Source organism: Eurytemora carolleeae, unplaced genomic scaffold (assembly GCF_000591075.1).
Source record: "Eurytemora carolleeae unplaced genomic scaffold, Eaff_2.0 scaffold905, whole genome shotgun sequence".
Taxonomy (NCBI): domain Eukaryota; kingdom Metazoa; phylum Arthropoda; class Copepoda; order Calanoida; family Temoridae; genus Eurytemora; species Eurytemora carolleeae.
This window is the reverse complement of record NW_019396791.1, coordinates 24175-48166: the sequence shown is the minus strand read 5'-3', so window position 1 is coordinate 48166 and position 23992 is coordinate 24175. Positions and strand designations below refer to the sequence as shown.

The following is a 23992-nucleotide window of genomic DNA, read 5'->3' as shown; positions in this document are numbered from 1 at the left end:
ATAATATTTTAAAAGCTGGAATCTTCTTATACATCTAGGGTCATTTCAAGTAAGTAAGAAATTGGAAGATTTTCCTGTTCAATTTTGCGGATATTTCATCCAATAAAGCACAAATAAAAAAATAGACTTTTAGAATTACCCAGATTCAAAGGACTGTATTATACAATTTATAGGTGACATGTCCAATTTACAATGGTACACTTAAAAACTTTGTATGATCATGAAAAATGAATGATAAATTCAAGTCGTAAAATTTTAAAATTGATTATTTTCAATTCTGGTTCTGGCAAATAAACAATAAATGAAATTGACCGAATAAAACACTGATCAAGCTGTGAAAAATATGATACTAATCGAGAATGTTATTTCAAGTTAAAAGAGGTCATGTCCTGCAATGATTTAGGATGAAATTATTTTTAAATGCGTCGAAAAAAAACTATAAATGATCGATTAAAACATGTCTTGTTCCTCTAGACTGTGAGTAGATCAGCTGATATCCAATATCTTGGGGTCCCTGAACATCTTCCTGAGGAACATCAGAGGCCCCTGAGGAGGTAAACGGTGTCTCTCTATTTTCCTGAAACTCTCTCCGATGATATTGTGGATTGATTGCCGGGGGGCGGGCTTCAAGGTTCCCGCCTTCATCCTGAGGGTAGCCGGACCTTACACCACTCTAAACAGGTGGACAAATGGATAGATATATAGATAGATAGATTGATATAAATATAGATAAACATATTGCTTGATAGATATATGTACATTGTACACTGTACACTACTGTATGTAGATAAAGATATAGATATATCCATATATATATATACTAGAAATTCAAGGCGCTTCGCACCCTTCTTTCTAGCCTTAGAGGGCGCTTCGCGCCCATCTTCTAAATTAGTTGTAAACATGTTCTCTTTGTGTACATCGTAAAACTAAACAAAAATAATTCGCGGATTTTCACCAAAAATTTCGCGGATTTTCAAAATTTTAAAAAATTTAATGACGATCGAATTTTGATAGAGACAAATATTTGAAATTTTGATGATTCATAAACCTTCCCTGGGCTCCCTAGATGTCCCACAAAAAATTTGGGCCCGATCGGTTCAGCCGTTTTGACGTTTATTGGATACAAACAAACAAACAAACAAACAAACAGACAAGCCAAATTTATATATAGATATATATTTATATAGACATTAATGAGCATAGATAGATAGGTAAATAGAAAAAACACATATTTGTTCTTTAGAATAAGTACACACTGGAAAGAATATGGCAAATATATATTCAAGTTTAAAGCACACAGATCTGAAAACTATGTCCTTTTTAATATGTCCCAATAGAGGATTTAACCATTAAAGTGGCAGAACAAGTGTTTAAATCAGCGCTAGCCATTTCTTTCAGGCCTATTTTGGAGAGAACCTTGATTATACAGTAAATAAAAGGCAGTTAAAACATTTATGAGAAAGACATTTATAGATAATATATTTATTCAGAGGCAGGACATTTTTTAGCCAGGAAAATTCAGGGACAGTGCGTTTCACAGAAACAGGACATTTCAGGGTCAGGACGTTTCACAGAGCCAGTACATTTAGAAACAGGACATTTCAGGAACAGGACGTTTTACAGAGCCAGGACATTTAGAAACAGGACATTAAGAAACAGGACATTTCAGAGCTAGGAAATTTCAGGGACAGGACGTTTCACAGAGCCAGAACATTAAAAAACAGATCATTTTAGGGACAGGACATTTTAGAGACTGAAAATCTCAAAAGAGGACATTTCGGAGACAGAACATACCTGTCTGTTAATTGTCGGCTGTCCAGAGAATTCTCTATCCTGGAAAAAAATTGAATCAATCTGTAGAACATGAAGGGGGGTAGGGAGGTAGGGGGTTTCTAGTAACATGAGAGGGAGGAGGGGGGATTGCTAGTAATTCAATTAATTAATTCCATTTCCAAGATGTAAAAATATATTTAAGGTCTCCCTCTGTGATCAATCAGTTTAATCTATCACGCTTGTGCATTACAAATATCTTTCTCACAAAAATTGAAAAGAACATTTTTTTTATTTACAAAATTTTTATTGAATTTTTAATTTGAGAAATCTTGTATGAAATCAAGGGAAAAACGTATTTTTGATTTTTCTATATAATAAAACAAGACAATTAATTGTATATGTGTTCCCATAGCCGCGTCGGCCAAACGGCTGGATCGAATGGGCCGACATTTTTTTTAGGGAACCCAGGGTGTAACATGGGCTAAAAAATCAAAATATTTTTATTTTTTATTACCACGGGAAACGCCAACCTCTTCAGCTAGTCTTTTATAAAAGAAATCATTATGTATAGTCTGTAAATTGTAGCCACAGGGAAAATATAAGTGATAAATACTTTTAATACATGTTACATTAACAATTTATACTTTTCATTGATCTTTTTTCCTAGTTTATCCTAATAAACACCTATATAAATATGAGTAAAAAAGTAGATGTTAGTTCCACATTTATTGAAAATATATTTCGGTCTGGGTTGACCCTCGTCAGTTCTAACGATATAAAAACCATCAAAAACGATAAAAAAAATTTTTTTTAAATGTAAAAAATCACAAGAAGATAAACAAACAAAACAGATCATTCAAAATAAAAATTTGGGCTGTAAATGGACATAAGGGAAATTAACTCAGATTATGAGATGGAAAAAAGATAATATGCAATTATTCACTTTTAAAAAAAATGTTTTAAGACAATTATTATTCCTTGAGATGTTTCTTCACAAAGATTAAAAACAAACTGTGTAGATGTATGTGTATAGAGTGGGGGTCGATCTAATTATAAGTTTGCTATTGTACAGTATACAGTGTACAGTGTACAGTGTAAGTTTAGAGTGTACAGCATGCTGTTAAAGTACAAAATTAGCAGTGAGTTCACAGGACATGAATATGACATGTGCCCCTTTTCTTTACTGTTCATTGTTTCTTTATCTTACCGTGTTATAATTGACATTCGACCAGGGAGTAAGGAATAGAAGATATATATTTATATAGACATTAATGAGCATAGATAGATAGGTAAATAGAAAAAACACATATTTGTTCTTTAGAATAAGTACACACTGGAAAGAATATGGCAAATATATATTCAAGTTTAAAGCACACAGATCTGAAAACTATGTCCTTTTTAATATGTCCCAATAGAGGATTTAACCATTAAAGTGGCAGAACAAGTGTTTAAATCAGCGCTAGCCATTTCTTTCAGGCCTATTTTGGAGAGAACCTTGATTATACAGTAAATAAAAGGCAGTTAAAACATTTATGAGAAAGACATTTATAGATAATATATTTATTCAGAGGCAGGACATTTTTTAGCCAGGAAAATTCAGGGACAGTGCGTTTCACAGAAACAGGACATTTCAGGGTCAGGACGTTTCACAGAGCCAGTACATTTAGAAACAGGACATTTCAGGAACAGGACGTTTTACAGAGCCAGGACATTTAGAAACAGGACATTAAGAAACAGGACATTTCAGAGCTAGGAAATTTCAGGGACAGGACGTTTCACAGAGCCAGAACATTAAAAAACAGATCATTTTAGGGACAGGACATTTTAGAGACTGAAAATCTCAAAAGAGGACATTTCGGAGACAGAACATACCTGTCTGTTAATTGTCGGCTGTCCAGAGAATTCTCTATCCTGGAAAAAAATTGAATCAATCTGTAGAACATGAAGGGGGGTAGGGATATTAAATATGCGGAGAACTACGTATTGTGCAATACTATAGAAGTTCCAGAGCTTGGGGCACTGAATAATGAATGCTGAATGAAGTAATGCTATTGTACTGTACTGTACTGTACTGTACTGTACTGTACTGTACTGTACTGTACTGTACTGTACTGTACTGTACTGAATAATGAATGCTGAATGAAGTAATGCTAGACCATACAGATAAATTTATTTACTGGTTTATTGACAGTTTATTTTGACATACCTACCCCCTCTCAACCCTCCCTTCCTTTTCTCCCACATCCTTTTCTCCCCCCCACTTTCTCTCCTCATTTCCCCTGTACAATGTACATATATTTTCTTGTTAACATACGTTAAAGTTAAAAAGTACTCCTCCAATGATTCAAAATCTAAAGAAACTACTTTGTTTTGAATCTTCAAGACAGAAAGAATCTCAAGAAATTACGAGGGTCAAGCCAGATCGAAATATATTTTCAATAAAATGTGGAACTAATATCACTTTATTTACTAGTTATATCTAGAGGTTTGGTCCATCATTATCATCAAATTTTTAAACTACTCAAACAGGTAATATGCTTATAAGGAGCTAAACCCAACTATTCAATTAAAAGAAACTTGAAACAGCTTAATGTAAAAGATAAATGTAAATAAACAGATAAAAGTAAACAAACAGATAAATGTAAACAAACAGATAAATGTAAACAAACATATAAATGTAAACAAACAGATAAAAGTAAATAAACAGATAAATGTAAACAAACAGATAAAAGTAAATAAATAGATAAATGTAAACAAACGGATAAAAGTAAGCCAACAGATAAATATTATTAAACAGATAAATGTAAACAAACAGATAAATGTAAATAAACGGAAAAATGTAAATAAACAAATTAATGTAAATAAACAGATGTATGTAAATAAACAGATAAATGTGAACAAACGTATAAATGTAAACAAACAGATAAATGTAAGCCAACAGGTAAATGTAATCAAACAGATAAATGTGAACAAACAGATAAAAGTAAACAAACAGATAGATGTAAACAAACAGATAAAAGCAAGCAAACGGATAAATGTAAACAAACAGATAAATGTAAATAAGCAAATAAAAGTAAAAAAACAGATACAAGTAAACAAACAGATAAAAGTAAACAAACAGATAAAAGTAAACAAACAGATAAATTTAAATAAACAGATAAATGGAAATAAACAGATAAATTTAAATAAACAGATAAATGGAAATAAACAGATAAATTTAAATAAACAAATAAATGGAAATAAACAAATAAAAGTAAACAAACAGATAATTGCAAATAAACAGATAAATTTGAATAAACAGATAAACGGAAATAAACCGATAAAAGTAAACAAACAGATAAATGTAAGCCAACAGATAAATGTAAACAAACAGATAAATGTAAACTAGCAGATAAATGTAAGCAAACATATAAATGTAATCAAAGATGAAATCTTAATTTGTAGATGACCTGCTGAGAAATACAATTCCTACAATTTAAATTCTACAATAATTGTAAACTCTAGATCGAAAGGTAGGATTGCACAGTGGTTTAATCTATTGTATAAGGAGGGGCATATATAGGATTGCACAGTGGTTAAATCTATAGTATAAGTTGGGGTATAGATAGGATTGCCCAGTGGTTTAATCTTCAGTATAAGGTGGGGGATAGACAATATTGCACAGTGGTTTAATCTATAGTATGAGGTGGGGCATAGATAGGATTGCACAGTGTTTTAATCTTTAGTATAAGATGTGGTTGAACTAAGTAAAGCTGGTTCAACTACTTTATTTACACCGCCATTTACAAACTGAACCAGTAGTAGAACCGAAAAAGATTTTTTTATCATCTTAATCTTGGGTGTAAATGAATAGTACGAGAGGTATTATGTCGCAAAGTCGTGTTGAAATTGATAGGATGCATAAAAGATGTGTGTGGAGGGGGGGGGGGGNAACATATGATGCAGGCCCCCCCCCCCACTTTTTCTCCTCATTTCCCCTGTAGAATGCACATTTATTTTCTTGTTAACATACGTTAATTGTTTAAATATTAAACACATGCCACGTCATCCTAATACCCTGAGAAAAGTTAAAAGGACTTCTTTAATGATTCAAAAACTAAAGAAACTACTTTGTTTTGAATCTTTATGACAGAAAGAATCTCAAGAAATTACGAGGGTCAACCCAGACCAGAAATATATTTTCAATAAAATGTGGAACTAATATCACTTTATTTACTAGATATTTCTAGAGGTTTGGTCCATCATCATCATCCAATTTTTAAACTACTTAAATACGTAATATGTTTATAAGGAGCTAAACCCAACTATTCAATTAAAAGAAACTTGAAACAGCTTAATGTAAAAAATAAATGTAAACAAAGAGATAAAAGTAAACAAATAGATAAATGTAAAAACAGATAAAAGTAAGTAAACAAACAGATAAAAGTAAGTAAACAAACAGATAAATGTAAATAAACAGATAAAAGTAAATAAACAGATAAAAGTAGACAAACAGATAAATTTAAATAAACAGATAAATGGAAATAAACATATACAAGTAAATAAACACATAAATCTAAATAAACAGATAAATTTAAACAAACAGATAAATGTAAACAAACAGATAAATGTAAACAAACAGATAAATGTCAGCCAACAGATAAATGTAAACAAACAGATAAATGTAAACAAACAGATAAATGTAAGCAAACATAAAAATGTAATCAAAGATGAAATCTTAATTTGAAGATGACCTGATGAGAAATACAATTTCTACAATTTAAATTTTACAATAATTGTAAACTCTAGATCGAAAGGTAGGATTGCACAGTGGTTTAATCTATAATATAAGGTGGGGCATAGATAGGATTGCACAGTGGTTTAATCTATAGTATAAGGTAGGGTATAGACAGGATTGCACAGTGGTTTAATCTATAGTATAAGGTGGGGTATAGATGGGATTGCACAGTGGTTTAATCTATGGTATAAGGTGGCGTATAGATAGGATTGCATAGTGGTTTAATCTATTGTATAAGGTGGGGCATAGATAGGATTGCACAGTGGTTTAATCTATAGTATAAGGTGGGGTATAGATAGGATTGCACAGTGGTTTAATCTTTAGTATAAGGTGGGGCATAGATTCGATTGCACAGTGATTTAATCTTTAGTATAAGGTGGGAAATAGATAATATTGCACAGTGGAATAATCTATAATATAAGGTGGGGCATAGATAGGATTGCACAGTGGTTTAATCTTTAGTATAAGGTTGGGAATAGATAATATTGCACAGTGGTTTAATCTATTATGTCGCAAAGTCGTGTTGAAATTGATAGGATGCATGAGGGGGGGGGGGGGGTGTAAATATTTCACCCTACCTTGACAACATATGATGCAGGTTGAGGGTTCCACACGTTAGGTTCACCCTGTCTAGTATCTAGCCTAGGAGGATGGTCAGAGACCTCAGGGATCCTAGGGCCAAACACTCCCTGAAGACCTCGGTTAGGGGTCCTTCGGTAGTTAGGGACACCGTAGGGGTTTCCCAGGGGGAACACAGAACCCTGAGCAGGGACTGGAGGGAGTTCAGGGCCGACAGGATAAACCTTAAAAATTAATATTGTTCGTTTTTTTCTTTTATTTTTAGAATCCAATTAGAATTTTTCAATTTATTTTGCCATTTATTTGTCTGACTCTGTTCCTGTTATACAAATAGAATAATAGAAAAATAACGTCTTCTTAGAGAGAGAAACTTGAGGACATAATGACGTCAGATCAAGACAAGTTCTATTAATAAAGTTTCTTTATTTATTATACTAAATTAAAGATGAGATATGGAAAATATTGATAAAACTGAGAAACTAAAATCATAATTTTCCTCAAACACAGTAACATACTTGATTTCATTTTGAACTGATAAACCTGATATATAGCAAACAAACTCAAGTTTATCCTTAAACTGATAAACCTTAAATAAACCAAACAAACTCACGTTTATCTTTAAACTGATAAACCTGATATAAACCAAACAAACTCTAGTTTATCCTTAAACTGATAAACCTGATATATACCAAACAAACTCAAGTTTATCCTTAAACTGATAAACCTGATGTAAACCAAACAAACTCAAGTTTATTCTTAAACTGATAAACCTGAAAAAAAACCAAACACACTCCAGTTTATCCTTAAACTGATAAACCTGATATATAAAAAACAAACTCAAGTTTATCCTTAAACTGATAAACCTGATATAAACCAACAAACTCAAGTCTATCCTTAAACTGATAAACCTGATATAAACCAACAAACTCAAGTCTATCCTTAAACTGATAAACCTGATATATACCAAACAAACTCAAGTTTATCCTTAAACTGATAAACCTGATGTAAAACAAGCAAACTCAAGTTTCGATAGTGACTTCCTAATATTACTTACCTGTGGATTTTTATTCTTCAACTCGAACTGATAAAAGTCCTCGTTAACGATATCTCCGTAGGACCTATCTGTGGTTTCTATAGTTGGCGGAGTGGATAGAAGAGATACAGGTATATACATTCCTTCAGAATTATCATTGTTCCTTTTCTCCTCTCTCTCTATATCTACCCTTCTACCGAATCCTTTGTCTCCGGGAAATCTGGATATTTTTTAATCAATTAATTTTACTTAAGTTATAATTTGTATTATCAATCTTTGATGAAAATTGGCGTAGACAGATTTCTAAGATAAAAAAACCGGATTTAATTGATTTGAATTATTAAAAGGTTCTATAAAGAGGTTAGTCTAACTCTAACATTGTTTAAATTATTTGCATTTTTTTCCATATCATTTTCTCTACTGAGAAAATCTTTGGATTATTTTTCGATTCTTAAAAATTAATTAACAATTGGATTAACAAGAGTTTTCTTCCTAAGTTCAGTGCAACACATTTTTTTCAACTTTTATTTATTACATTACTGCCACTAAACTCGTGCTTTTTAAAACAAATTATTATTTAATTAACTCTTTCAGCTTAGACGATTCTACACTCCGGCCTTTTCCAACTTTCAAAGCTTTATAAACAACTTTATTTTAAATTTTTTTTTTCACCTGAATCTGTCAGCTGTCGGGTCCCGTCGTCTTTTCTTTGGTCTGAACTCTTCAAAAGGGTCGTCCACGTAGTATATTCCGGATTTAAGAGGTTGCGGCGCACTCGCTTCTCGGTAATCCTCGATGTCTATGCGCGGTGATGCCTTGGTGTGATCTAAAAGTTTAACTTTGAAATTAAATGTGATATTTGATACATTGTTTCATTCAAAATTTGATCTAACTGAAAGAAGTAGGTAATAAATAAAAATATAAAGAAATATTTTTTAAAGTTAAAATTTGTTATTTTGTTTTTCTGATAAAAGAACAATAAAGATCTGAGTCTAAAACTAAAGAATGCGCGAATTTTAAGTTCGAGGTTAAAAGTTCTGTAAAATAATGAATAGCTACTTTAATATTAAACTTTCTCAATTTTAAATTGGAATTTCCCGGGGAAAATCTGAACCAATCAGAGAAAAGGATTTACGGAGAATTATTACGTAAGTATCGGTATATGGTAATCAGCTGTTTGTTTTAAATTTTAAATTATTTAAGTGACGGAATTTGGAAAACAAAACATATTTACAGTTACAACCGTATTTTGGGTTTACGTGCAAACATTAATTAATCTAAAACGTGAAATTAAATCAAGATTTTTACTTTTAAATATATCGTAATTAGTTGAATGCCGCTTACCACTGAATGATGATATACAAATAAGGATTGCGGGATTTCAAGATTTTAACCCTGTGTTTAAATTTTAACTCGTCGATTTTGGCGAGTTAAATATTTAATCACAGGGTTAAGGTTTAAGGTTTAAATTAAGTCAGAAGTGGCATTTAACCGTAAACTTAAAATTTAAGTCAAAACTTTTCGTTCTTTAGTTTTAGACTCAGAACGTTTAAACATTTCAAACATATTTTTTTCTTTTTTTAAGGAAACCTTTTTAATGTAAAAACATATATTTAAATAATTGAATTCTTTCTTGATCAACAAACGTATTGATCATTTAATTTTTTGCCATCTTTTTATCTTTTTGATGATTTGAACAATTGACCTGGAATTAGTGATGTGCATTCTGTTGGTTCTTGTTTGGATCGTTTTTTGCCAACATTCACTTTTAGGGTCCATATTTGGCAAAAGAAATTTCTTGGCATTTTTTCATATTAAACATTTTGTAAGATTTTGACCCTGGCAGAAAATATAGCCCAAAAACGAAACAAATTCGAAAAACTGACCTGTTATAACGAACGTGTTACAAGGAACGAGTGATAACGAACAAGTTATAACAAACGTGTTATAACGAACTTGTTATAATGAACGTGTTATAATGAACATGTTATAACGAACGTGTTACAAGGAACGTGTTATAACGAACTTGTTACAACGGTCATATATTATGACTAACGTGTTATAATTACAAGTAACTACCTGGGATGATGTTTCCTGGTTCAGCTTTGACAACACGATGTGAACTATGCGCCTTGTAAACATGAACACGATCAGGATTATGGATCCCGTCCTCTAAACAAAAAAATAAAATTAGGTATCTCGTTGCACCGGAATTTTGCGGAATTGCGCTATTTTGTGTGAAATTGCGCGGAATCATGGGGTTTGCAATCGATTTCAAGTAAACGCAACTTGTGTTGTAAACCCTAGTAGTAACCCATAAAACTGTGAAGTAGGAAGACGACTATCGGACGCTTTAGTTATGATTTCAAATACAGTGATAACCAGAAAACTCTGAAAAAGGAAAACGACTTTATAGCAATACTTAAGTGTATTTTATGTTGTTACAAAGCAAATGGTTTTACTAGACACTTATTAAATCAATAAATAAGTAAAATGGGTCTGTTTACACTGCACAATTGCTGTGTCTATGCTTATTCGACTATTTTAAGGCATAAATTAAGTTTAAAAGTCGTCTTCCTATTACAGAGTTTTCTGGTTATCACTGTAGTCCCATAAACAATTGCTCTGTGCTATGCTTATTAAGGCATAACTTAAGTCTAAAAGTTGTCTTCCTATTACAGAGTTTTCTGGTTATCACTGTAGTCCAATTTTCATGAAAAAGCAGAAATTTTACATTTTTACGCTTTTGATGCCCCTTTGACAACATCAAAAACACATAAGGCTTCCTAAGTGATTACCGTTGGATCTGCCGGTTTCTGGAGATAGATATATCTTGGCTTTTAGAAATTGATCTGTAACTGCACCCTCTCCAAACGGGTCGAATCTAAGATTTATAATTAAATAATTTCCAAACTTGAAGTTTGTAAAGGGGGGGGGGGCGTTGGGGCCGAATATAACAAAATATAATGTAAAATTAATTTGCGAATAAATTTAGATCAATAATTATTTCAAATTTAAACTAATTATTTTACGTTTCTTTAAACTATTTTATCAAAAGTTTCTTGAAAAATTGTTGTTAACTTTGTTTTATAAAAGTCGATAAAAAATCTCATATTTGGGGTTCATTGGATCATTTCATCTTTAGGAATATGTTCCTTGTGTTTTATCTTGAGGAACTGTTCCTGGTATTTTATCTTGAGGAACTGTTCCTTGTATTTTATCTTGAGGAACTGTTCCTTGTATTTTATCTTGAGGAACTGTTCCTTGTATTTTATGTTGAGGAACTGTTCCTTGTATTTTATCTTGAGAAACTGTTCCCTGTATTTTATCTTGAGGAACTGTTCCTTGTATTTTATCTTGAGGAACTGTTCCTTGTATTTTATCTTGAGGAACCGTTCCTTGTATTTTATCTTGAAGAACTGTTCCTTGTATTTTATTTTGAGGAACTGTTCCTTGTATTTTATGTTGAGGAACTGTTCCTTGTATTTTATCTTAAGGAACTGTTCCTATAAAGGGACTGAAATTTTAAGTTCAAATGACTCCTCATTAGCGATTCACAGCGGGGCCTCTAAATGATTTGTCAGATCAAGAATGAATGAGAAACACTAAAGAAAATTATCAGAATTAAACACTTTTTAACATCATTAATCAGTTTCAGGTTTAAAAGATACCGCTGTGAATCGTGCAGGCGGTTCCCTCATAATATGGAATGTGTATAACTTGAAATTAAGTCTACATTTCCTTAATTAGTTAAACTTACTGTTCTGGTTCCTGTGGACCTATGTGAACTGTTTCTAGTTCTGGTGGTATATAGTGCATTGTTGGGTCCACCAGGGGATGCCCGTAATCTATCGGCTTCCACGCCTAAACATGTGTTTAATTACAAAAGTAGAGTTCTGAGGGAAAAAATGGGTTTCAAATCAATATAAGGATTTAAAAAACAAAAACATTTAAAATACGATGTGACCTATCATATATAGTGATGTGCCTTCCTTTGTCTCGTTTTTGTCTCGTTTTTGACTCGTTTTTGTCTTTTGTATATAAATATATTGTAAGAAAAACCGACTCGTTGAATATTTGAGAAACTCAGTGCATTGCTTTATTGATTTTATTCATATACAATAATATTGTAAGAAACGAAAATGTTTTTATAAATTGTTAATTACAACATTTGTTTTTCTCACACTATGTCACTTTTTTATCCTGGCAGAAGATATAAAAGAGCCAAAAAGATGCAAAAATGAACTTTTTTTTCTAAAAAGGATCCAAACCTATTAACAACAATACCCATAGAACTGTGAAATAGCGAAATGATATTTAAGCAATCTTTTGCGTATTTACGAAACAAGAAGTTTTACCAGTTGATTGAAAATTAAAAATCAGCTTATAATGTAAAATGAATCTGTGTACACTGTACAATTACTGTTTTTCATTTTTATTGAAATATTCAAAAAAGGAATTGAGTCTTTGTAACAAACTCTGATTTTCTAATACATCTATTATTTCCACCTGATGGTGTAAACCTTTGATATTTCAAACTTAGATTTTTTCATCTGACAGTATTCATAGTTTGAAATATCTAAGGTCTACGGCATTGGATTACAAAGATGGGATTTAGAAAAGCAGAGTTTGTGGCAAAGACTCAATTCCTTTCTTAGCTTTATGTGGCTCACTCAGGGAATAGGAATAAAAGAAAGGGAAATGGAGCTGGTCTGGCATGAGAAAGCCAGTCGCGCTGCTTTGCAGACGAGTTCGGTATCACACACGCACACTCTTTTGGTACAGACGCACACACATGACGTTTCCACCCTTGGGCTCATTGTATTTAAAAATTGTTTGAATTTTAGATAAGTTTATTTGTTTGCAATAAGTTAAGTTTTAAGCCCATTTAAACTTGTTTCAAAGCAATCTATCTAAATATAGACCCAGTTTTTTTAGATATAAGATTTTTTTCTCTGAGGGGTGGAGGTTGGCTGCATCGAGTTTAGGATTTCTTTCTTTTGTAAAACACTGTATTAAAATATCAAAGAGAACAAAAAAAAGAATTATACAAAATTAAAATATTAGAAATTAGAAATTTTCAAACCTGATATACATTTTCTATTTTCGGTACAGGAAACACATACTCTAAATATTAATCAATTAATCAATAATCAACCATTTTGTTACTAATTGATCCATCAATTGCTTTACTAATCAATTAATCAATAATCAACCATTTTGTTACTAAATATTTCACTTTAATCTGGGTTCTCTTTATAGAAAATTTCGTCAGAAGAAAGAAATATATATCCGGCGGATGTACTAAATGTACTAAAGCACAATGACAACAAAATCTGCTTAGTTTTTAGTTTTTATTCGATAACACGTACACACTCACATCCTCAGTACGGATAATGCGTACCCTCACATCCTCAGTACGGATAATGCATACCCTCACATCCTCAGTACGTATAATGGAAGTTAATATAAAAAAACATGAGATTTATGAAGATCTACAAGGTGAGTAAAAAAAGTGTGATTTGCGGCGCCTGGTGCAAAATTGTACCTTTTTTGTGCAACTCTCTTGTAGGGTATTTTTTTTAATATTTTTTGAAAACTTGTAATTTTTTTTGGTACTTCAATGGCCCAAAAAAAAATCCGCGAACTTTTTTCTCTCTCAAAATCAAAAGTTCAGAAAAACAAAACTGTGTAAATAAATTGTTTCTATCGAAATCTAGAATTTTAAAAAGATTGAATCACAGAATCTCAGAAAATTGGCAAAATTGTAATAAGAAAATTTTCAGTTCTGGTATAATTTTTACGGAAAAATTATTTTTCTATGGTTCTTAAGGTTTCAACTGAACAGCGTATATTTAATACTTTAGAATATCCTGAGAAGAAAGGAACTTGAGAATTTAAATAACTTTTGCGTAAAAATTTGACCAGAACTGCAAATTGCGAATTTTCTTATTACAATTTTGCCAATTTTCTGGGATTCTGTGATTCAATCTTAATAAAATTTTAGATTTAGAGAGAAATAATATGAATACACATTTTTACTTTTCTGAACTTTTGATTTTGAGAGGAAAAAAGATTCGCGGATTTTCTTTTGGGCCATTGGAGTACCAAAAAAATTTACAAATTTTCAAAAAATATTGAAAAAACACCATACAGGAGAGTTGCACAAAAAAGGTACAATTTTGCACCAGGCGCCGCAAATCACACTTTTTTTTACTCACCCTGTATTTTGAGGTTTTCGGGGTTCGCCAAGGGGTCAGGGACATAATCGGGCTTATTGATTGGGTGAATCAGAGCTAGAAACTCTTGTATAGTGAATATCGAGATCAATACTTGATATCTGGTTTTTGCTAAGCTGCAGATTAATCTAAGCTTTATTTCATATTCAGAAAAGTGTTTAAAATAAAAAATAAAAATATCGTTTGTAGAAACCGAATAGTTAATCAGAAACCGTAGAATTTTGCACGCAATTGATACGATAACTCATTGGTCGGAACCCAACAGGGATATTCAAAAAAGAGGATTAAGCCGAAAATCGAAAGTGTTCACTAAAGATTAAACAGATTATCCAGCTTTGGTATCAAACTAAGGATCATGCAAGGTTTATTTTTACAATGTATGTGTGTCAAAATGATTGGCAGATTAACAATATCCGTGAACAAAGCTTTTTAGCGCGTACAAAAACATTTATTTCTTTTTTAATTTTAATTTTTAAAATATTTGGTTCAGACAAGTGTTTAATACCAAATTTATTCTTAATATCAATAATGATTTTATTAAGCATCTTTAGCCGCTCTGAAGCCCTGTACTTTATAGTAAAGAATAGTATGCAGTTATTCTGTGTGAGAAATTTCTCAAGCTTATTAAACAATTAGTTACACAATTTTACAGCTATATATGGTCTAAAACCTGTAATCTACAAAACACATTTCTACAGTCTACAGTCTACAGTCTACAGTCTACAGTCTACAGTCTACAGTCTACAGTCTACAGTCTACAGTCTACAGTATACCAATGGGCATTTAAATGAGTTTTGGGGGGGGGTGGGGGGTGGTGGGTCTGTTTTCCTGTTCAGTGAGGTAAGGGGGGTTATTATTATTATCATAAAAGTCACCTTCTCCTTCTCGTTTCCACCGATTATGATTATGATCTGATCCTAGAACTAAACAGAATTTCAAAACTAAACTTAATCCTCCTCCTTCAAACTTCATCCTGAAACAAAAAACGCGATCAAAAGTTTGAAATGGTTTACTAAGGTTTTACTGTAGAGTTCTCATGTATTCATGTTTTTAGAAGAAATGCCAGAAAAAAAAGTGTTTCAATTAAACAATACACCTTTAAATTATCGATAAAACACACACATATATATATATAAATGACTTTTAATTACTTATTATTAACTATTCTACTTTACAGGAAAGTTAAGGGAATATTACATTACAGTCCTTCTACAGGGGAGAATCATAGGTCGGTAATGCTGGCCAAAAGACGGTAAAATTAATAAATATACAAAACCCACCAATGTGAACAGACACATCTTTACAATATTTTTAAATATACATCTATACTTAGAAGGAAACAACTGCACGATTTAGAGATAATTGTAATTAATTCTGCCATTTTGACAACATTCTCAACATTGCTTGGCGTTTCGTCAATAACTCAGTCCCTTTAATTATTTGCGTACTCTGAGTAAATTTACGATGAGGACTGGAAGAATGCGATATTTCAAGGACTATGCTGCATATATATATATATATATATATATAACTACAAGAATAAGATAATATCACGTAGAGTCAGCTATTTAAACCATTATTTAATTAAACGGGAACTATGAACTCTCGTGATTACAAAATTCCCGGATATTGTTTTTGCTTTCCCTGAAGGTGAAATATTTGTGTCTTAAATTTATGTTTACGTTTCATGGTGGACAATCACATGGTTTATGGACATTTTAAAGTTTCCACAAAAATCTAAGAAGTTTAACAAATTTTAAAATTAATTATTATATACTTGTATATAATAACAAATTATGATACAAAAGAAAATTATTCCAGTAAAGCTATGAATATGACGATCTGTAGACTAAATTAATTAATTAATTAAATTTAGTCTTTCAGTTTATACAAACCGATTGGGTCAAGAAAGAAATATATGTTTACAACTCCAGGAACTGATAAACGTGAATAAAAATATTGAAAAATTTCCGTAAATCTTTGTCTCTGAAGTCTCATCCGTTGGTTTGATCTCCTATCGAGTTAATTACTAAATTAAAGTAAACATGAAAATTTATCAATCTTCTATTGTCCGATTTGAAAAATGTTGTTTTCCTGTAAAAAGATGTTTTTTAAACCTTGATTTTTGGAGGAGTTTCTGATTTTAATGAGGTTTTCGTGAATATCAGGTTTATCTTGATTATACAAAAACAAAGCATGCTTGAAGGATAGAGATAGAGGGATGCCTTAGTTAGTCGGGTGATGAAAGGGGGGGGAGGGGAAGGGGATGCCAGGGTGGAAGGGGGGTAGGGGGCCAGGGCAGAATTTCATCACACCAACTTCCTCTCTACAGGTTTTTGCAATAATACAGCACGGATCTTTGTATGCTTGTTATGTAAATTGAACATTGTACGTGCAGTACAGCTCACCAAGGTTATAATGCAAGGAAAGTTTATTGCAGTTGCGTATACTCTGCGTACATATTGAAACCAGTGACGGAATTTGTAAACAAGAATAGATGCATCAGTGTTCGTTTAGTTTCCGAGGAGTATTGAATTTTATGTGAAAGATGAATCCCATGTCAGGCTGTGACATCAAGCTTGTGTTTACATTACCGCCCAGAGACAGTACACTGCAGTACAAAAGATGCGTACACATCTGAAATAAATTTCCTTGCATTATAACCTTGCAACTCCGGTTTATAAAACACCGTACTAACTTTAAGTTGTACAGTACCGTACATACAAACTATAGACGGGAAAACGGGACATTACTCCAAACTATAGACGGAAAAACGGGACATTACACCAAACTATAGACGGGAAAACGGGACATTACACCAAACTATAGACGGGAAAACGGGACATTACACCAAACTATTGACGGAAAAACGGGACATTACACCAAACTATAGACGGAAAAACGGGACATTACACCAAACTATAGACGGGAAAACGGGACATTACACCAAACTATAGACGGAAAAACGGGACATTACACCAAACTATAGACGGAAAAACGGGACATTACACCAAACTATAGACGGAAAAACGGGACATTACACCAAACTATTGACGGAAAAACGGGACATTACACCAAACTATAGACGGAAAAACGGGACATTACACCAAACTATAGACGGGAAAACAGGACATATAACACCAAATGCATCATTTCCTTTTTAAAAATCTTTATTCAGATATTTTTTGTTGTTCTTCCAAATATATGTACATTGTTTAAATCAGATTTTTAAGATTTTAATTTTTAAATTAAAATTAAAAAATTCGAATTATGACAATCTCAAAAAGTTTATAAAAAGTTTCAATCATATTTTGATTTGTTTTATCAATACTTTTTGAACAATTACATTAAAATTTGTATTACAGGTTAAGGGTCGAAGCATAACGTCCATCCCCCCTCCCCCCCCACCCTCTTCTAAGCATATACTGTGAATACAATAGGTGGGTTTAAATACTACTTGGTTTAATATATTAGTGAAATCAGGCAATGCATAGTTTCCCCATCCCTCCCCTCCCCCCCAGCCTCAGAGTTTCGTACTCAGTCAATCTTATTCACTCATCAGATTACCAATGGGCATTTAAATGAGTTTTGGGGGGGGTTGGGGGGTGGGGGGTCTGTTTTCCTGTTCAGTGAGGTAAGGGGGGGGGGATCTGTGGATGTTATAGAAAAGTTCGTGTTGTGGACTAGTTCATTTTATGGAATAGTTCATGTTTCATACTAGTTTATGTTATAAACTAGTTCACTTTATAGAATGGTTTATGTTACAGATTAGTTTACTAGTTTAAGTTATAGACTAGTTCGTATCATATAAGAATATATGTTATTTAATAGTTTATGTGATATATTAGTTGTTATGAAATAGTTTAAGTTACACACTTGTTAAGAAGGTTTGCCATGCATTCTTCATGTTAAAGGCTACTTTATGTTATAGAGTAGTTCATGTTATAGAATAATTCATGTTATGGACTAAGTCAGTCCATGTCATTGAATATTTCGTGTTACAGACTATTTATAGACTAGTTCATGTTATAAACAAGTTTATGTTTATAGAATAGTTGTAGTTTATTTTATATTAAAGACTACTTTATGTTATTGACTAATTTGTGTTATAGATTAGTTTATGTTAAAGACTAGTTTATGTAAAAAACTGGCGAATGTTATTGACTAGTTCATGTTATGGACTATTCATTTTTCGACTAGTTCATGTTATATACTAGTTTATGTTAAAAACTGGCTTATGTTATTGACTAGTTTATGTAATAAACTAGTTTATATTATTGACTAGTTGTTCTTATTGACTGGTTCATGTTAGAGACTAGTTCATGTTATAGTCTTATTTATGCTAAAGGCAAGTTTATGTTATAAACTTATTCATTATATAGACTAATTTATGTTATTGACTAGTTTATGTTACAGACAGTTTATGTTATAGTCTTATTCATTATATAGACTAATTTATGTTATTGACTAGTTTATATATTTCTAGATATTTTAGTCTTTCAATTACGCCCCTCACAAAATATTTTAAAGTATAGCTATATTTTTAGTGAATGTAGGGAGTAATTTATCACAGTTAAAAAAATTACTATGCATGACCGGGAGAATTTGAAGTGTTGCCATGCCACGGCCCGTTTTCAGATTCTGTTAAGATGGATTAATTTGAAAACCAAGATACAGGGTGTCCCACGAAACATGACAGTTTGTGAGTTAGTTTAGAATGTCTTCTTCAATAATATGTTGAGAGTTGTTTGATACCAAAGACAATAATAAAAATATTATTTGGGAGTCATTTTGTAGTAATTTTGATTTCAAAGTAAAATATATTTAAACCAAAAGATTTTTCTAACGAAATAAACTGCAAAAAGCCTTTATTATCTAATACAGTATAGGGAAGACGACATTCATAACTATTTATCAACTGTCATGTTTCGTGGGACACCCTGTATTATTCGTGTCAGAATGGGAACAACATTTTTCTACACTGTAATATACACTACAAGTTCGTATCTGTATATATAAAGTAGTAATCTCTATTTGTCTGTCTGTCTGTTTGTACGTCCGATCAGAACTCCTAAAATCCCTGGACCGATTTGCCTCAATTTTGATTATTAAATTCTCGGTGGAACTAAGGAAATGTTTAGATTTTTAGGCAAAGCCGGGAGCTAATAATGATAGTAAACTATAGGCCGAATTTATAGAATGTGAGCGGCGGCCTAAATTTAAGCCGCAGCTCAAATATGGTTGGTTCCACTGAAAATTGTATTAATTTTTTTCGAGATTTAAGCCGACGCTCAATTGAAACCGGGATTTGAGACGCGGTTTAAATTCATAAAATTGGGATGAATAAATGAATAATGTATCTCAGCGAAATCTCAAGAAATTCAGTTTGCTGGGGATATTTATGGGGATGGGGGGGGGGGGTGAGTTCAGTTTGGTGCAGGGAGATCATGGGGAAATTGAAGGGGGTGTAAATTCATGGTCTAGAGAAACAAGGGCCCAAAATAGAATAAAGGGTGAGTCAAAAAAAAGTGTGATTTACGGCGCCTTGTACAAAAGTGTACCTTTTTTCGTGCAACTCTCCTGTATGGAAATTTTCCAATATTTTTTGAAATTTTTTTTTTGGTACTGCAAGTGCCAAAAAAAATCCGCGAACTTTTTTTTTCTCTCAAAATCAAAAGTTTAGAAAAGCAAAAATGTGTTTATTAACTATTTCCAAAGAAATCTAAAATTTTGAATCACAGAATCACAGAAAATTGGCAAAATTGTAGCAAAGAAAATTTGCAATTTTCAGTCCTGTTCTAATTTAAAGGAAAAGTTGTTTTTCAATGGTTCTTCAAGTTTCAACTGAACAGCGTATATTTTTTAGCTTTTGAATATACTAAGAAGAAAGGAACTAGGGAATTCAAACTTTTCCTTAAAAATTAGACCAAAACTGAAAATTGCGAATTTTCTTTGTTACAATTTTGCCAATTTTCAGATAGATCAAAATCAAAATCGTAAAAATATGGGGGTGGGGGTATAGATTTAGGAAGGGGGGGGGGGTAGAGATCAAAGGGAGGGGGAAGTAAGATATGTAAAGTATGCTGTGAACGTTAAATTGTGGTTAAATTTGAGAATTTAATCAGCTTTTAATTTAACCAATTTACACCGTGTTCACATGTTCAATAGAAACTGTACACAGCACACTTAATAATATGTACACTTTACAATCACTGTATATTACAAGATATTGTACACTAAATACTGTACACTGAACACTAAAAGCTGTACACTGTACACTTTACACTGTGAACTGTGCACTGCACACTGTACGCTGTACACTGCACACTGTACGCTTTAAACTATACAACACACTGCACAATGTACATTACATTTGGTACACTGTACATTACATTTGGTACACTGTACATTACACTTGTTACTCTGTCCTCCGTACACTGTACAATAAAATTGGTTCAAAGTGCACTGTACATTATAAAAACTACCATCTAATTGTGTCTATTTCCGTCAAAATAAAATATATTAAAATATCAAAATCAATTTCAGGATTTTAGCCAAATCTGTGCTTACATAATCTCAAACATAGTTAAAACTATACATATATATATATATGAAAATATATGCATATTTAAATATTAGTTTATTTAGGTCATCATTTCAGGTTTTTAAAAATAAATTTCAGCATCTTGCATGCAATCATCTTATAATATATCAATTAAAGACGTCTAAAAAAAACGACCGCATAATTACACTCGATCACATAGATTTAGTGAATTTAATGAACAGTCAATTCTAAAAGGAATTGAGTTTTTGTCACAAACTCTGATTTTCTTATTAGTTTGAAATATTAAATGTTAACACCATCAGGTTGCAAAGATATATCGATTTGAAGGTCAGAATTTGTGGCTAAAACTCAGTTCCTTTCCTTCCATTTTTTAATTAATGAATTGAAACTGTTCTTTTCTTAAAGAGACTGTAGACGTAATTTCCTTTTACCCTCTGTGTAAGATTCACAACGGTACCCCTTTAAACATTTTTCTAAAGCAATAATAATGAAATTATCCCTCTTTTTCTATTTTACAATTGATCATTTTCAACTGCAGGTCTCTTCAAATTTGAACGAATTCAAGCTAAAAAAACAACGATATCTTCCTTATTATTTCTCAGACTGAATCTGAGACGACACTGTACACTTGAAATTCCCTTAAAAACCATTTTTGGGACACTACCTTTAATTATCTTGATTAGGTTAATTAAAGGATTATTTTCTAATAAGCTCTAGTTAATGTATAATTACTGAATCTATTAACGGCTTGTTTGTATTATTCTTGTTATATCTTCAAGGGCGGGTAGAAGAAATGTAATTAAACTTGTTTTCTCCTTCTAATTAAAACTATTTTTCATCTTATATCTTTCAGAAAATTAGTTTGACTCAATATATATATTTTTTCCTTTGCAATAAATATATCTTAAACATTCGTTGCTGTTATTATTATTTTGTTCAATAACAATTTTTGAAAAACTTGTTGATGGATTGATTTCCAAAAATAACTTTAGGATATCTTTTATCAAAAGAGAGATTTATAATTTGCACAAATAAGTGATTTGATAAACCTGAGATTGTTAATTATAAGTACGTATTAATGTAAATTATTATTATAATATTTGCAATTTAAGAAAATACATTCTCACAAAACTTTATTCACTGTTCATTTTTAAACGCCAAAGTGTTATTCGGCAGATAATATTCTAATGTACAGGGTGTCCTACGAAACATGACAGTTTGAAGCTAGTTTTGTATGTTTCTTCCATACACTGTAGTAAATATTAAACGCTGTTTGTAGTTTATTTTGCTTAAAAAATCTTTAGCTCAAATATATTTTACTTTGAAGTTAATTTTACTATAAAATGACTCCTATATAATATTTTTATTATTGTCTTTGGTATCAAACAACTTAACAAATTAGAAGAAGACATCTAAACTATTTACTAACTGTTATGTTTCGTGGGAAACCCTGTATCTTATTTTTCTCTCGATTAAATATCATTCCTTTAACTTTAAGATAAGAGACAATTTGCATTTAAAATGGATTTTTATATTTCTTAATTATAGAATCATTGTGTTAATAAAGCTTTTTCTTCAATGGATTTTTTACAAAACCGGAAAAGATGGATATATATCTTAATTCTCTTGCACCCCGAAAATATTTTAGTACATGAATCTGGCTAGCTTATATTTTGTAGAAATCGCTTAGCGTTTTGATTGTTTGAATTTTTTTTACAAAACATTTGACTGCTAATTGTGACTCTAGGAAACCAGACTAAAATATAAAACAATTAACTAACAAGACACCTTCCTAAGTCTTGAAATAATAAAAAATGTATTAGATATTTCAAACACAAAAGTGACATACTGTATGTATAGCGTTCATAGATATTGATTTTATTTCTAATAAATCACCAACCTGTATTTATGATTTTCTTGTATTTTTATTTTAATCGAATTGGTAGATTTAGTAGCTTGGGTTCTTGTGTATTTTTAGATGTTGTCTCACTAGGTTGAAAAATCCAGATTTTACATTAGAAACTGGTTTCGAGGTTATCATCTTTATCATAGCGGCAGGAATGTCAAAATTTGACGTCGATGTCGTTAAACGCGGTCACTTTCAATTTTAAAACTTCCAAATTTAGAACCAGAAAACTTCTGATTATAAAAAATCACTTTCTCGGTTTTTATGCAGATCTGTATCGGTCACTTTCAATTTTCTTTGAAACCACTGTCCATTTTTAGGCCCTGGACCCTGAAAACATGATTGTTGTTTGTTGATTTGAGGACCTTGAGCGGTCAGTACTTGGGATTAAAACGTATGTTATGTAACATATGTGGTTGTGAAGTATGACGTTGAAATATGAAATGTTTACGTAAAATTTAAACAGGGATAAGGTGCAGGAGTGGGGGCTACGTCCAGGTTTCATTTGAACAACAAGCATTCCTAAAGTTGGCAAAACTTGGCACGTGTACAAATCTTAAATGTTGCAAAACTGGGCGTATGTTGAGAAATTATAATTGGTTTCCATATAGTACTCTGCCCTTCTGATATACCGGTATGGCGCCTACTGACGTGTGGCGCCGGGTACTAAGCGCCGGCTCCACTTTCACCGGGACCTGCAATCTCAGACGGTTACTTGCACCAGCGTAAACTTGTATGAGGCCTGCAGCCACCAGAGGGGTGCTCCCCCCCGTAATCCGCCATTTTTTTAAATGGCGAAATTTAAAATGGCGCGGTCAATGAATGGTCAACAAAATGGCCGAAAGGGGGGAGGGGTGTCTAAATTTGAAAAACATCAAAATTAAGTTTTACTTGCATGAAATAATCAAAAATGTACAATTATTTATTTTTTTGAACATTTATTTCGAGTCCTCTTAATTAAATAGTAAATATATAAATATAAAGAAATAAATGATCTGAAAAGAAATATAAAGATATTAAAAATATGCAAATGAAATTCGTATGTTTGATGTTACATCAAAAGATAACATATTTTTCTAAACCTTTGAAAAACAAAAGAGTAGAAATACAACAACAGAGA

At 31.8% G+C, this 23992-nt stretch overlaps 1 protein-coding gene across 1 annotated transcript in view; it reads right to left on the bottom strand.

Annotated features, from left to right (window-relative positions):
• Nucleotides 1-23202, bottom strand: part of LOC111708734 (uncharacterized) — a 38762-nt gene extending 15560 nt beyond the window's left edge. The window contains exons 1-11 of the mRNA XM_023482191.1: nucleotides 22867-23202; nucleotides 15277-15374; nucleotides 13249-13289; nucleotides 11923-12026; nucleotides 10961-11046; nucleotides 10242-10334; nucleotides 8835-8988; nucleotides 8184-8382; nucleotides 7129-7353; nucleotides 3646-3684; nucleotides 469-673 (exon numbers count right to left, since the gene is read on the bottom strand). Coding sequence (XP_023337959.1) covers nucleotides 469-673; nucleotides 3646-3684; nucleotides 7129-7353; nucleotides 8184-8382; nucleotides 8835-8988; nucleotides 10242-10334; nucleotides 10961-11046; nucleotides 11923-12026; nucleotides 13249-13289; nucleotides 15277-15373 — 1243 coding nt within the window. The 5' untranslated portion in view covers nucleotide 15374; nucleotides 22867-23202. The remainder of the gene's footprint in view (nucleotides 1-468; nucleotides 674-3645; nucleotides 3685-7128; nucleotides 7354-8183; nucleotides 8383-8834; nucleotides 8989-10241; nucleotides 10335-10960; nucleotides 11047-11922; nucleotides 12027-13248; nucleotides 13290-15276; nucleotides 15375-22866) is intronic.
• Between the last annotated feature and the right edge of the window lie 790 nt (nucleotides 23203-23992).